We start from the raw sequence: 14,123 nt of genomic DNA, 5'->3' as shown, positions 1-14,123 counted from the left end.
CTGTGCAGAAAGAAGGAGCACCAATCATCTAGGATAAATCGCTAAACTGTGAGCTTAAACAGGCAGTGTATGGCAGTGGAACCTTGCTTTCGTTGCAAATAAAGCATTGCACACCACACATTTTTTTATTTTTTATATAAGCTAGTAAAATATTTGCAGGTGCAAAATAAAATGATCTAAAATCAATCTTTAAATAGAAAGTATGAAAATATTTTCATGGTAAAATTCAGAAGAACAGCAGTGTACTTTGTCTGCGCTCTAGCTGTCTTCCTGGCAGTCATGGAGTGTGCAGCAGACGTGCAGCCAGCGCCTGAGCAGCAGGAGGGACAGCAGCCAGCGCCAGCAGAAGAAGGGCTAGTGAATGGAGTTAGAATGAACGATAATGTGGAAAAGTTTGTTTCTCTTTACGGAGAAGATCCTGGGCTGGATGAAGTGAACCTCAGCAAAAAAAGCCATTTATACTGGATGATAGACTGCAATCCGACAAACAACATATTTAAAATAATGGCATTCCTTGCGTACGGAAAAAATCCAGAAATAAACGCAACAGAAAATAGAGAAATGGCAGCTGACGTGGTGTTGTATATTCTGCAAGTGCTGCCGCATGTAACTGTCGCTGATAAAACAAGCACGTCTCTCTACAGAAAAATAGGAAGTCAAGACTCAAACCACGAGAAGGGCTCAATCCATCTCTTTGCTCAGATCACAGAAGCGCTGCAAATGAGCAAAATGGGCTTACACCTTCCTCTAGAGACCTATGTAAAAATGTTTAAGCACTTTTATGATGATTTTTACGTATATAAGCATACTAACCTTATGACCCCGCAGGTTCTATTCAACATGCTGTACATTCACTCGGTTATGAACATAGACATCATAGATAAAAATGCCACTAACGACGCATACACAAGAAGGTTTCTGTACAACTTAGGGAAGTGTGTAGATACACTGATTGATAATTCTGATGATAGCTACATATCAGAAATACACAAAATATGCTCTGATGATCATACAGAATACAATACAGCACAAGATGAGCACTTTTTAAGAAATTTTATATTGCGCAAGATATATAACGATGACAAAAGTCTGTTTAAATTCTCCACAATATACATAAAACACCAAGAGGATTCGTATGGAGACGAACAAAAAACTGAGCAAATAGAAAAAAAATATATTCTCAATCTCAAGGTTCTGGAGTATCTCCATCCTCTGATCAGATACGAGATTATAAACAACTGCAAAATCACTGTAGTAGAAAAGAGCCCAATCATTTCCTATCTAAAAGAAAATACACGGAATTTCAAGCCCAAGAACGTAGTGGTCATAAAAGTAGAGAAAGTAGATGAAAATACGCCGATAGAACAGCATATGAGACTGGATCTTGCAAATTCGATTTTGAGCACTCCCAATGTGTATATTGCCCCAGACTCAGACTTATCAGAGTTCGAAGAAGTAGAGCTGACAAAACGTTTTCTTAAAGGAACAAAAATATTCACCACAAAAGGCCGGGAGTTTCCGATTGAAATAATTAGGCCTGAGAAGGTACAGACAATCACTGTAGAAAATATTGATCCCAAACCAGAAGAGCCGGTAGTAGTAGTGCAGCCAGTGGTAGAAGAAGAACCGATAGTAGAAGAAGAGCCGATAGTACAGGAATCAGAGGAAGATATTCTCGATGGTAAAACTTTAATCAATGATAAAAGCTGGAAATCAGTTTTATTCTATCTGTCCATGGCCTTTAGCACTCTGCTTCTGTTTGTATCCGAGAACTTTTTCTTCCAGATTATATTCTTATTCATGATCACTGCGGTTTCACTGCGCAAACTGTTGGCTAAAAGCAGGTCAAAAGTCTTTTACACTGATTACGTCTTGGGCAATGTTATTGCAGCGGTAATGATGATTATGTGTGTTGCATACTTTGCCACTCTTTACATGGGGTCTTTTTATTTGCCGTACGACATAGCGTGTAAGGTTCTATACTCTATCCTAGCATCAACAGCAATCTACGGTCTGTTCACCACACTCGATACAAAGTTTACTTTGTCACAAAAGCCCGCAGACCTGACAAGAAAAAATGTGCTTAGGAACTTTTTCCTTATGCTATCCATGATATTAACGGTACTTAACTTCGTTTTATTCCTCGTCCCAGGAGAGGAGTGGAAGGTGTTTATGGTCAACAGCAGATCGATCATATTTATAGCAATGTACCAGTACATCGTGGCCAGTTACACTGAAAATCCGCAGCTCTCCATTTTTACTCATGAAGAAGAAAGAAGTATTGAAAACATAGGGTTTGTTCCCATGCTATGGCATTGCGCTAAAAACATCTTTTCAGTCTTCGGCACGTACGAGAATGAGAGGTATGGAGATGAGCTGGCCGCATGGTTCTTAACACTTCTATACATTATAGTAACAACTACCATCTCTATAACTATCACTTTGCTATACTTTAACCTAGTGTCATCTAACAAAGTAGATGAATACATTTCAAATGCAATATGAATAAATCTTTTCAGGTACATTATGAACTATCACTTTTTTCTACATTCAAGTACAATCAAGCATCCTATCGATTTACAGTGCAAACTAAAATAAATCCAAGACAAAATCTACTAAAATTTTAAGTATAAATCTTTCAGAAACACTCTGAATTTTACAAAGTGTAAGATTTAAATAATTTTATTCTAGATATTTATTATGTCTCTACTCTTTCTAGTTTTACTCTGCACTGAATGTTCACAGATGCCAGCTCAGCCACTAGATACTTAAATACGTAGGGGAACTCCACTCGAACAAGGAATCTGTTTGTGTTGCAGCCGTTGCACATCCACTTTTCAAAGAACGCCAATCCGTTGCATTTTCTGCAGACATTTAGGATGGTTCTGTCGCTGCATGCGACCATTCTGTCATTTATCACAGAGCTTGCTCCGTGCGAGATCAGAACATCTCTTTCCATTTCTCCCATACGAATACCTCCCGACTTGCTTCTTCCTCCTATTGGCTGTTTCGTTATGCTGTCAATAGGCCCTGTTGTGCGCACCTGGTACTTATCGCTTACCATGTGGCGCAGTCTCTGGTAGTACACGATTCCAAAGAACACGTCTACATTCAGAGGCTTGCCAGTTACGCCGGAGTACATCACTTCCCCTCCTCCTTTCTTAAATCCCACTTTTTCCAGCATATTTCCAAAGTAGTCGCTTGCAGAAATATTATCAGAGCCGTCAGAATTTTTTTCATTTCTCTTTTTATCCACTTCTCCATATTTAAATATGCTCCCGTCTATATCTGTTCCGAGGATGGATCCTGCCTTAGATGCTATGTTCTCTATGAACATTCCTATTGACATGCGACTTGGGAAGGCGTGCGGGTTGATGATTAGATCAGGCGTGCTTCCTGACTCTGTGAACGGCATGTCTTCATCTTCGTAGAGAATTGAGCACACTCCCTTCTGTCCGTGTCTACTGCTGAACTTGTCCCCGATTGTAGGTATTCTGGGAATGCGCATCGTAATATTTGCCGATCTTTTTCCTTTTTCTGTGGTGTATATCGATATTTGTTTAATCCTTACGGCTTCCATTGCTTTGTTGCGGTGCACCTTCTCTTCCAGCAGCTCTGTATTTACTGTGGTGTATATTGGCTCGTTGTCTTCAATCAGCTGAGCTATCTCCGGCAGCCCTTCCTCTTCTTTTAGCGTTCCCAGCTCCATTTCAGGTGCGTTTGAGAAATCAATCACTTCTGTTTTTAGGACAGAGCCTCTCAGGAATCCTCTGTTTACACTTGCCTTGTTCAGGATGACAGCATCTTCTATGTCGTATCCCGTGTATGATAAAATCGCAATTGTGATGTTTTTTCCGTTAGGGTATTCACCCAGTCCGTACCTAGCATATAAATCCGTGTGCAGTATTGGCCTCTGCACATAGTCCAGGGAGTACACCTTCTGGTCTGTCCTGTACTTCTGTGTGTGGGGAGGTGTGCCCATGGATTGCTTGGCCATTTGGCACTGGTACATGTTTCTGGGACTCGGATTGAAGTTTCCCAGGGGAGTGCTTCCTGCAACGACACTCAGAATGTTAGTTGGCGATATTTCTCTGTGCGTGGGTTTTATCGGGCTGTTGCTGTATCTCGCAGGATCTGCGTCTTTATCAAGGGATTCTATCTGAATGTACATCTGCTCTGTTGATCCGATGTACTCTACTTTATTTTCTGCTATGTTGATGAGGGGCCTGACAAATCTGTTTGGCGTGCTGATGATCTGCACAGTTTCATTTGCATAAACTATCTCAGCGTGCTCGAACTTTCCGCCCTCTGTCTTCCTGCGGCGCAGAGCAGCAATAAACCCATCCACTGTCTTTTCTGACACTGTGCCCACCACTCTTCCGTTTTGCATCACAGATATCCCGTTAAGGCCTCCGAGCAGATGGCTCATTCCGTAACTTATCAGATCAGATACGGACAAAGAGCAGAATTGGTGCGATATCACGCAGGCATGTGCTAAGTGCGTTAGCAGACCACAGGGCGAGCCATCAGGGGTGTGCACAGGGCACAAGAAGCCCCAGGACTCTGGAAGGAGCTTACGCACTGTGCTTGTTCGCATGCTCTCAAAGAATGCTCCTCTGTGCACACTTCTCAAGTGGCTGAAAAATCGGAGATAGTTCAATCTTTCTGCAGTGATGGTAAATCCTGCCTGCTGCATCATTGCGTACGTATTTATGTTGCTGAATGCTAGCATTCCCATGGCTAGCAACTTTTTTATCGATACATCCAGCGGGGTAAATACTTTTTTTAGTATTTTGCTGATTTCAGCACTATCGGAAACTGGCGTAGAGTTGTAGTGCACTGCAGCAACTAAGTGGCTTTGCAGTGCTCTCTGCACCCAATAGAGTTTCTCTGCTAGTAGTTCATTTAAGGTATCGCCAACTGTAATCAGCTCGTGGGAGGAGACTGAGTCACCGTTATCAGCAGGTATTTTCCCGTCGACTTGTTTGAACAGCTTTACGATGCAAAGAATGAGCAGATCGTACTTCTCAGAAAGCGACTGTGTGTGCACTGCCACTGTGTCCTGGATGAACTTCATTCCATACTCTGCGTCTGAGAACTTTTCCAAGTACTGTGATAGAGCAGCAGATAGCTCCTCTGCAGGGGTTTCATTTTCTGTGGTTTTTTCTTTTCTTTTTCGCACAAGTTTTTCTGCATATATTAGATCGACTGGGCTCATTTGGTAGTACACCTTGAACTTACTTCCCAAATAGGAAAGTGACTCTTTTTGCGTGTACTCCTTGTGGAATGAGAAGCTCTGGAGCAGCAAATCAACGTACTCCATTGTGCTTCTGTCGTCTCTTAAGATGGCGCGGAATGACTCTTTTATTTCCTTGTCTGTTTTTCCAGAGAGCCCCCTTAGCACCAGATGGAGAGGAATGAAATATTCTTTTTTCAGCTTTTTGACTCTCAGCTTGATCGAGTGGTCTGTGCAGTAGTGCAGAGTTATGATCGATGCCTGTCCGTTGGGAAAGCTTGATTTGTACGACACAGCGTGCTCTGACATAGCCTTTCCCTTTTTGCTCATGTTGGGCCTGTACACCCCAAAAGGACAGTACTTTTTCTGTATCTGGATCAATCTGCATATCTTTTCTGTGCCTTTATATATGAAATATCCGCCAAGATCAGTTGGCTCTTCTTTTGCGCTTATGAGCTCACTCTCAGACATTGTGCTGAGATGGCAGAGCTCACTGCGCAGGAGAACAGGAATGTGTCCTAGAGAAATAGTCTCTGTGCTGGGCACTTCGTTAGTTACTATCTGCAAGTCAAGCAGCAGCTCTGAGGAGTACGTCTGCGATGTCAGCCTGCACTCAGCTGGCAGCAATCTGCGCTTTATTATCTGTTTGCCCTTGCCCTCCACTGCAACGGGTTTTTCTGGCCTAATTGACTCTATTGACACCGTAATGGAATTATTGTGTTTATCGATGACAGTTACGGGCTTAAAGCTCCGTGCTAGCTTAGGAAGCGAAGAGCTAATAAATCTGTTATACGAGCTAATGTGCGGGTATGCTAGATGCTTTGCTTCTGGGTCCATTGTATTATAAAAAAATTGCAAAGAGAATTATTTTGTTATTCAGCCACCGTAGAATCCACGATAAATTTTATTAAAATATCTGCTGTGCTAGCAGCTGTGCAGTTTATTGTTTTTTATCCCTCCCAACTGGGCAGCTAGTGAAGCATAAAACACCTCAGAAAAAACTCTGCATGGAGTGCAAGAATAACAAACAGTTTAGTGCTTATTAGCCAGCATATACACTGTTTTTGGCCTGTGCGAATCTGCTTAGTTTCTGCTATCTTTACTCTTTATACATCGCTAAGATGTGCTCAATAGATGACATCTAATGTATTTACTACTCCAATAAAAGCTATGAACATAAAATAATGAAGAATACTGCATGCAAATCTTAGTATGTTTAGTGTTTGCATTCGCTTTTCTGTTTCAAAGACTGTTTGTAAAATAGTCTACACTTTTTATAGAAGTACACGTAAATAAATAACCCGTCCCAAGCCATTAAAGAAAAAAAGATAAGTAAAATGTACGGAATTATCTAATGCAACTGGACAGGGCACTAAGATGTTTTGGTGTCTTTTTGCATGCGCACTGCTCAGAATGCGAATAGCCGTTAAAATATTTTTGCAGCTGTTTTATGGTGTGAAATTATTTGCAGAATTTTTTAGTATGAACTCACAAGTCATTGCACAGTTTATTTCCAACGACGATGTTCCATTGGGAACCGTCATCCAGCTTCCTGTAAGCATTACACTGGAGTCACTCAAGCAGTTACTGCCGCCAAATATGCCCGATAAGGAAAGAATGAGAATGTTTGTCCATGGCTCTGAGATTATAAGCACACTGCAGGATGCCCAGAAAAAAGAGAAGACATCTGCCGAGGAAATATTGAAGATATACTGCTATCCAGACGATCCGCCAAAGAAAACCCGTGCGCCAGGGTACCTTGCATCTTCATGCTCGGGCCACACAGCAGCCATTCTAAGCGTAAAGAACAGCCCCTGTGGTAAATACGTGTGCAGTGCCTCGGGAGATGGGACTGTCAGGTTCTGGTGTGCTTCCACTAAGACGCCGATTAAGTCTCTGAAGCTATTTTTGCACTGGATCCAGTGCATACAATACTCGCCTGACGGCAAATGGCTTGCAGCAGGATCCATGGACGGAGGAGTTTCTCTTATTTCCATTTCTGACATGTCGGTTATTTATTCAAAAAAAATACACAAGGGCGGAGTCACTGCAATATCCTGGAGAAGCGACAGCGAGATATTCTCAACAGCCTCGCGAGATGGAAGCGCAGGGATTTGGGGAGAGAAGGGCCACATTAAGAGCATCTTCCATGAGAAGCCCGTGATTGCCGTGCAGTACTTTGGAGATTATCTGCTATCAGCTGGAAGAGATACGAGAGTTAAGGTAACAGATGAAACAGGGGCAGTGGTGCAGGTGCTGCGAGGACACGCGCAGTGGGTCACAGGGATGGCTGTGCACATGGGAAAGGACTCAGGCCTGTTTATTCGGAGAATGTCAGAAACGGAAAAATCAAAAACGAATTTATCAGAATCGGGAAAGAGCTATTTTGTTAGCATCAGTGACGACAGAACGGCAATCATGTGGCGGCCTGTTTGGAGCGATGATGGAAAGTGGGAGTTCTTGCCTGCTAGAAAGCTCGTGGGGCACAGGGATGTGCTTACGAGTGTGAGCATCTCATCTAGTGGGGCGTACATTGCCACCTCATCTTTTGACAGATCGGTTAAGCTGTGGACATCGGTTAATGGATACTTATCGCACACGTTCCAGGGCCACACATCTCTGGCATATCAGACAGTTTTTTCAGAAAGTGGCAACCTATTGGTGTCGTGTTCAGCGGATAAAACAGTGAAAGTGTACTCAGTGGAGAAGAAAACGCTTTTGTCTGACTTTGTGTGCAAGGACCAGGTATTCGCAGTGGACATACACGGGAGTATGATTGTTGCTGGAGGAAAAGACAGGCTGGTTTACTTCTTCACATAGAGACCTTGTTATAATTAAATATCAATTACAACTTACTGCCATTACTGTTTTAATTCCTAGTGCTACAACTATCAGTTATTTATTGCTTTGCTATTCAGTGATTTTGCATTTGTGTCCACTTTTAGCTGTGTTTTTATGCGGGTGGAAATTGCTAGAATATACATTGTGCACAGCATGGAAGAGAGCGCGATAGGATATAACAGATTCTTGTAAGATTTTTATTTGTTGGTTGTTTATTTCCGCATGTGGGAATAGTGGATAATATTTATCATAGATCAACTATTTCCTTTTTTGGTGTCATTTTGAGGTTCATCTTCATAATCAACTTCTTAAGATACTTTATGTCTGGCTGTTTTATGCCCTGTGTTTTCTCGTAGACTATCTCCTCTACCTTCTCCTGTATCTCCGGGATGGTTTCAAGCACGTGCTCGCAGCTTTCCAGAATGGACAGACACCCGGCTGTGTCTTTGTCCAAAAGGCCTGAGATCATCTTTGAAAAAATCTCTGTTAGCTCGGGCGAGTTTGAAAAGGATAGAATGTCTAGGCACAGGAGCATTCTGTTGATGTTTTTGTAGTATGCGCTTGTGTTCGACAGTATTTCCGATCTGCTTTTCTTTGTGAGAATGTCTTTCATCTTAATGAATATTTCAAAACTGTCGTATCCCAGGCTGTCTAGTCTCAGCGATATTTCTTCAATTGTCTCCCAAATAGAGATCACGACTTCCGAGTTTCTGAGCTTAAACGACTCAGAGCCTATGAGAACATTCGTCCACTCTTTAATTGCATGCATCTCTCTCGAGGAAAGAGACTTGTTCGTCAAAACCACAATAATGTACTGAAGAACTGATATCACAGAAGATGTTACGTGCTTTGACGGCTTGTACTGGAACTCAGACAGCAGGTGCAGAATGTCTGAGAAGGGCGCTGTCTCGCAGATGGCCAGAATGTCCTGTCCAGACGCTCCTCCCGTGCTCATTAGCATCTCGAGCAGAGACCCCACAACGGCTATTCTGTTTGCATTGTTCTTTACAAGAATGTATGCTGTTTTGTACAGTGCTTTTGTTTTGCTGCTTTCCATCTTCGTCTGCAGAATGTTCGATATTTCTAGGAGCTCGTTGTCTGAAATGTTTTTTGTTTTTTCAATTATTGAGAATATAACAGAGTCTGGAAACAAGTCTTTTTTGTCCTTTTTGGGCTCTTTTCCAAATGCAAATATATTTCTGAAAAACCGCGGAGTGGTCCCTGTGTCATCTCTCTGCAGGTATATCTTCTCCAGCGCCTCAATGAAGGCAGGCCACAGCGAGTATATTTGGTCTTTGTAGTCATCCACGAGCTTAACAATGAGATACGGGTCGCTGATCATTTCTATCGCGTCTTTGACTATTGTCTCTGAAATGCCAATTTTAACAATCGATCTGATGTACGTTTTTATCTCAGACGATGTTCCATGCGCCATCACACTTTTGCTCATCTTGTACTTCTGTATAATGTAGCTGTATACTGCTTTTGTGCAGCTGCTGCAGTAGCTGTATCTCTGGCCCACGGGCAGCACCGAGTGCAGCTTCTGGTCAGCCTCTGCCATCTGCTCTAAGAACTCTATTACCTCCAGTGATATGCTGTTGCTCACAGGCACCTGGAGCTTTCTCTGTTTTACCTGTGCATAAAGCGACTCCAAGTACTCCAGGTCTACATCCTTGCACTCTTTCATTATTATCTGCGTGAACTCTTCGACCGTTATTTTTTTAATCGCATTTACATTGTGTATGCTTGTGTTAAGGACAATGATGGACATGGCGATAGACAGCACTGTGTCGCTATCTTGTTTTCCATCTTCTGAGTACTTCTTGCAAAAAGCACAGATAATTCTCTCTATCTTCTGCCCCTCTCCCGGCAGATTGAAACTCAGCAGAAACACGCGCAGGGCTGTCAGAATGTCATATTCTGAAAAGTCAAAGGAGTAGCAAAAAGCCTCCAGAAACCGAGCATGTTCTTCTCTTCCCAGATACTTACCAAGCAAAACCAAATTTGTGTCTGTATTTACTCTGAGTATTCTTGCTGCTGCAATGTAGCTGTCTTTGTACCCCAGTTTGTCCATTAGCTCTATAAGAGGGCCTGCATCTCCTGAGATGTTGAACTGGTCAAGCGCTGCCTGCACTGTTTTTCTCGTTTCTTCTATCTTATCTAAATTGCAGGAAATAGGACAGTATGCACAGCTGCCTGCATTAGATGCAGCCTGTGTGTCAGGCTCTTTTAGGAGCCGCGTGAAGTGGATGGTTCCAGCTTCGCATATTTTTTCTATAACTATGTCTCCAATGCTCTTGGATGTAAGCCGCGTGGAGACATCAAGAAACATGTACTCCAGGAAGGACTTCTTGCAGAATATAGGGAATATCTCCTGCATAGGATTTGTTTCTCTTTCCATGTACAGCTGGAAGTAGAAAGGGTCGTAGAACCCTTTCCCTTGCAGCATGATGACCATTTTGTTACAGTTTCTCTTTATTGAGTCTAGGACAATAAGCCTGGAAAGGGTTGAGTTCATTTTCTGGCACGAAACCAAAACTATCTCCAGGAGAGGCGGACAGAATATCAGCTTGTCCTGGTTCTCCAGTAGGTTGTTGATGAATTCTGGGTACTCGATCAGAAACTCTTTGAACATCGGGGGTATCAGATACCCGCACTTTGTGCTCGATATGAAAGACTTGGACATAAAGAGAGTGCAGAACACTTTGAAAATAGTTATGCGGAGGTCAACGGTATCTGCCACTTTCAGCAAGAGCGTGATTACTTTTAGATAGACAATAACAGCTCTTTCCACGTTCTTTTCATTTTTCAGAAACTTCATCTTCCCCAGAGACACGGGAATGTCCATTAGATCGATGCTCTCCTTGTTCCTTAGCAGATCGCTGATAAGGTCGTAGAACAAGTCCAGAACGGTATATTTTTCATTTGAGTACAGGGATTCGCATTTAAATAGGAGGCTGATGGTTTCGATGAGTGCAGGCAGGGTGATTTCCATGTTATCAAGTATTTTGCTGTTGAGCTTCTCCACTATTTCTCTGGCTTCTTTGCTTCCGTTGTCCAAGACCTTTCTGAGTCTGGTTGTTGCTCGGGTTATCGTATCTTCTGCTGTATACAACATAATTATTTTCATTTTTTTTCCTTTTAATTAATTTATGGCCAGAGAAGAGAGGCATTCATCGGAGAAACACACAGAAACAAAAACCGAAAACCAAACTAAATTAAATTTAACAGAAAAAGTACAAATGAGCAGATACAGTACAAATGAACAGGCGGGAAATAAGTATAGATTCTCTATTTATTACTATTTGAAAACATTGGCCATCTTTCTTACCAGGCTGTCTAGCTTCTTGTTCTCTTTCCACTCTTTGTAGATGCTCTTTAGACCTTTCTTGTTCTGCGACTTAGCAACTACTTTCTGCATTAGCTCCAGCAGTTTTGTGATTACTTCTTCTTTCTCTTCGTTCGCTATCATTTCTGACACCTTCAGGAATATTGTGATCCATGCCCCGTGTGCGTACTGCTCCACTATCTCTTTTACCAGCTCTATGATGAATATCTTATCCGATGTGCTTCCGTCGCTTGCCTGCTGTATTATTCGGTTGAAGATGTACACCCCGGCCTTGCTGTCTTCTGTTTTGTACTCTTTAATCGCCTGTCTGAGCGCATTTCTTGCTGATTTTGCAGTGGGCGAGTTTATATCCCCGACTATCTCCACAAACTCATTAGCTGGAACTTCGTCGATGTACAAAAGAAGTATTTCTTTGTATTGGTACACATCGTACTTTATACTGGCTATTATATCTTCTCTGCTATTTATGTCCAGCTGGTAATCGTTGTGAAACAGTGCATGCTTAAGGATTTCCAGGGCAGAGCGTCCTGCTGAGTCCATCTTTGTTCGCATTCTCAGGAGCCGAACAGCATGGCTTACTATCTCTGCAGCATACGGGCTGTGTGCATTGGTTTTATACTCTTCTTTCAGTAGGTACAAACTGCTGTTGAGCGCATCATCATCTCTGCTGGTAAGTTGGCTTATTGCTTCTGTTATGGCCAGAGAGTAAATCTGTTCATTTTTTCTGGCGTGCACAGATTGTATCCCTGCCTGGTGCAGAAAGCTTCCTGGCTTTTCTTTGGAGAGTATTCTGTGGATGGTTTCAGAGGAAGCCTCTTTCAGCACATCTGCATATATTTCTACCACTCTTCTGTCTTTGAAGATGGCATTGAGGATATTGAATGCTTTTTCGGGTGCATTCTTTTCGAGGACTCTTTTGACTATCTCTTTTGACACATCTGCAGCCTCAGATTCTATTGCAAACGAGTAGTCAAAGTATCCGCTGATTATCTTCCCCATTTTATCGATATTTTTTGATTTTGAAAATATCTTAATGGCTCTAACCACCCTGTCAAAATGCGATGATATTTTGTCTCTGTCTGTTCTCCAGTACCTTTCAAGCTCCTGGAAGAAGTGCTCAGATATTTCCTCCATCTGTCTCTCATCGTACTTTCTGGTTGTAGTGTATATCTTGTCTACATCTTCGTCTGTGCTTGTTCTGGACACTGAGAGCTGTGCAGACATTATTCCTGTTCTTCTGCACTCTTCTTTCTCCTCGTGTTCATTGCCCTCAGATAAAGCCACTGTTCGTGTTTTTCTTTCTTTTCTTGTGGGCGCTTCTGGTGCCTGTCTCTTCATCTTTTCTTCCACTACTTTTCTCTCCAGCAATTCAGGAGCAGCCTTTATCCAGTGTGTCTGAATGGCTTCTATTATCTTCGGGTGTATATTTGGGTGCTTTATGCTTATTTTTTTGACTATATCGGCATCTCTATCTATAAACTCGCCTATCAATGCGTGCAGTGCGTATTCTCTCACTGTTTCTTTGCTTAGCATAGAGATGATAGTCTCCTGCACTATTCTGTACACCTCTGCGCTTGTCAAATATCCGCTTTCATTTTCTGTTATACACACTGTCTGTTCCACTGCGCTTGTAGATACTGCAGAGTCAACGCCTTCGTATTTCAATGTTTTGTTCTCTTTCTCATACTTCCATTTTGTAGGCACTGAGTATCCGCTAGCACTTTCTTCTGCACTGAACAGCTTCATTTTGTCGATTATCTGCAAATATTGCAAAGGGTACTTTGTGTCCAATATGTGCGGCACCATGAAAATAACGCCTTCTCCCTCCAGCCCTGATACGTCCTGTGTTTCATACGATGTCTTTCCATTGGGAAGGTTCTGCAGTAGCACACTGCTGTTTGTCAGCCCTGCCAGCACTGATGCTTCATACTTTCTGTAGTTGCGCATGATGATACTCCACAAACACTTTGAGATTCTTCTGTCTCTTACAAGAACTTTTAGAGCCAAGAGTGGGAGAGTATTGAGCACGCTGCACAGATAGGTAGAAGCAATTGCCAAGGCATTTTCATCACTTTCTGCCTCTAGTATTTCTTCCATTTTTATAATATGCTCTTTCACATTTATGCTGCTGCCTTTTAGGTCAGAGTACTCCCAGCACTTTCTCAACAGCTTTGACTCTGTTCTGTAGCTGGTTATTATCATTTCCAAAAGAAGCTTAGACAGATCTTTCCCTTCAGAGCGGGCCAGTCTGTCCACTAGTGTGTCTAAAGTGTACTCTTCCTTAAGCAGTCTTATTCCGTTGCATATTGCTCTGTTCGTTATAGCCTTGCTCTTATGCTCAGCGTTATCGTACAAATTTGCGTATCTTTCTAGGAATCCTGTGCTTTCAGTGTTCTTAGCTTTTTCTTCACTTGTGTACTCTTTTAGCATTTCGTTTAGAAGCTCTTTCATTTCCTCCATAGAATTTAGCAGCATTGCTTCTATTGGCTCTGCTATAATGTTTTCGGACAACAGAATTTTTACAGCTGCAAACTTGTCCAGTGTGCATATCTCTTCTATCTCCTGCTGGATTCTTAGGAGTATGCTTTGAATAGGCTTGTCCTCTGCTGCGATTCTGTACTCTTTGTTCAGATACTCTGCGGATACTGCAAGCAGCTTTTCGTGGCTTAGCTTTTGAACCATGCTGTTCATTTCATT

General features: G+C 42.2%; 5 protein-coding genes across 5 annotated transcripts; 2 read left to right on the top strand and 3 right to left on the bottom strand.

The window, feature by feature from the left end:
- Positions 1-216: 216 nt before the first annotated feature.
- On the top strand, positions 217-2,505 carry NEMIN01_2341 (uncharacterized protein; the record flags this gene model as incomplete). Its single annotated transcript, XM_051478283.1, has 1 exon — positions 217-2,505. The coding sequence occupies one exon, from the start codon at positions 217-219 to the stop codon at positions 2,503-2,505; it is 2,289 nt and encodes a 762-aa protein (XP_051334243.1).
- Positions 2,506-2,698: 193 nt separating this feature from the next.
- On the bottom strand, positions 2,699-6,073 carry NEMIN01_2340 (DNA-directed RNA polymerase I subunit RPA2; the record flags this gene model as incomplete). The annotated part of the gene is made up of 1 exon (XM_051478282.1): positions 2,699-6,073. One exon carries the CDS (start codon positions 6,071-6,073, stop codon positions 2,699-2,701), a length of 3,375 nt encoding a protein of 1,124 aa, XP_051334242.1.
- Positions 6,074-6,718: 645 nt separating this feature from the next.
- NEMIN01_2339 (ribosome assembly protein 4) lies at positions 6,719-8,056 on the top strand (the record flags this gene model as incomplete). The annotated part of the gene is made up of 1 exon (XM_051478281.1): positions 6,719-8,056. The coding sequence occupies one exon, from the start codon at positions 6,719-6,721 to the stop codon at positions 8,054-8,056; it is 1,338 nt and encodes a 445-aa protein (XP_051334241.1).
- A 268-nt stretch (positions 8,057-8,324) lies between these two features.
- Positions 8,325-11,195, bottom strand: NEMIN01_2338 (uncharacterized protein; the record flags this gene model as incomplete). Its single annotated transcript, XM_051478280.1, has 1 exon — positions 8,325-11,195. One exon carries the CDS (start codon positions 11,193-11,195, stop codon positions 8,325-8,327), a length of 2,871 nt encoding a protein of 956 aa, XP_051334240.1.
- A 183-nt stretch (positions 11,196-11,378) lies between these two features.
- NEMIN01_2337 (uncharacterized protein) lies at positions 11,379-14,123 on the bottom strand (the record flags this gene model as incomplete). Its single annotated transcript, XM_051478279.1, has 1 exon — positions 11,379-14,123. A coding segment is annotated over one exon (2,745 nt), but the record flags the coding sequence as incomplete, so codon positions are not given.

Source organism: Nematocida minor (genome assembly GCF_024244105.1).
Source record: "Nematocida minor strain JUm1510 chromosome Unknown 7783, whole genome shotgun sequence".
Lineage (NCBI taxonomy): Eukaryota > Fungi > Microsporidia > Nematocida > Nematocida minor.
Note: the sequence above shows the minus strand (reverse complement) of the source record. Positions and strands in the feature narration are given on the sequence as shown.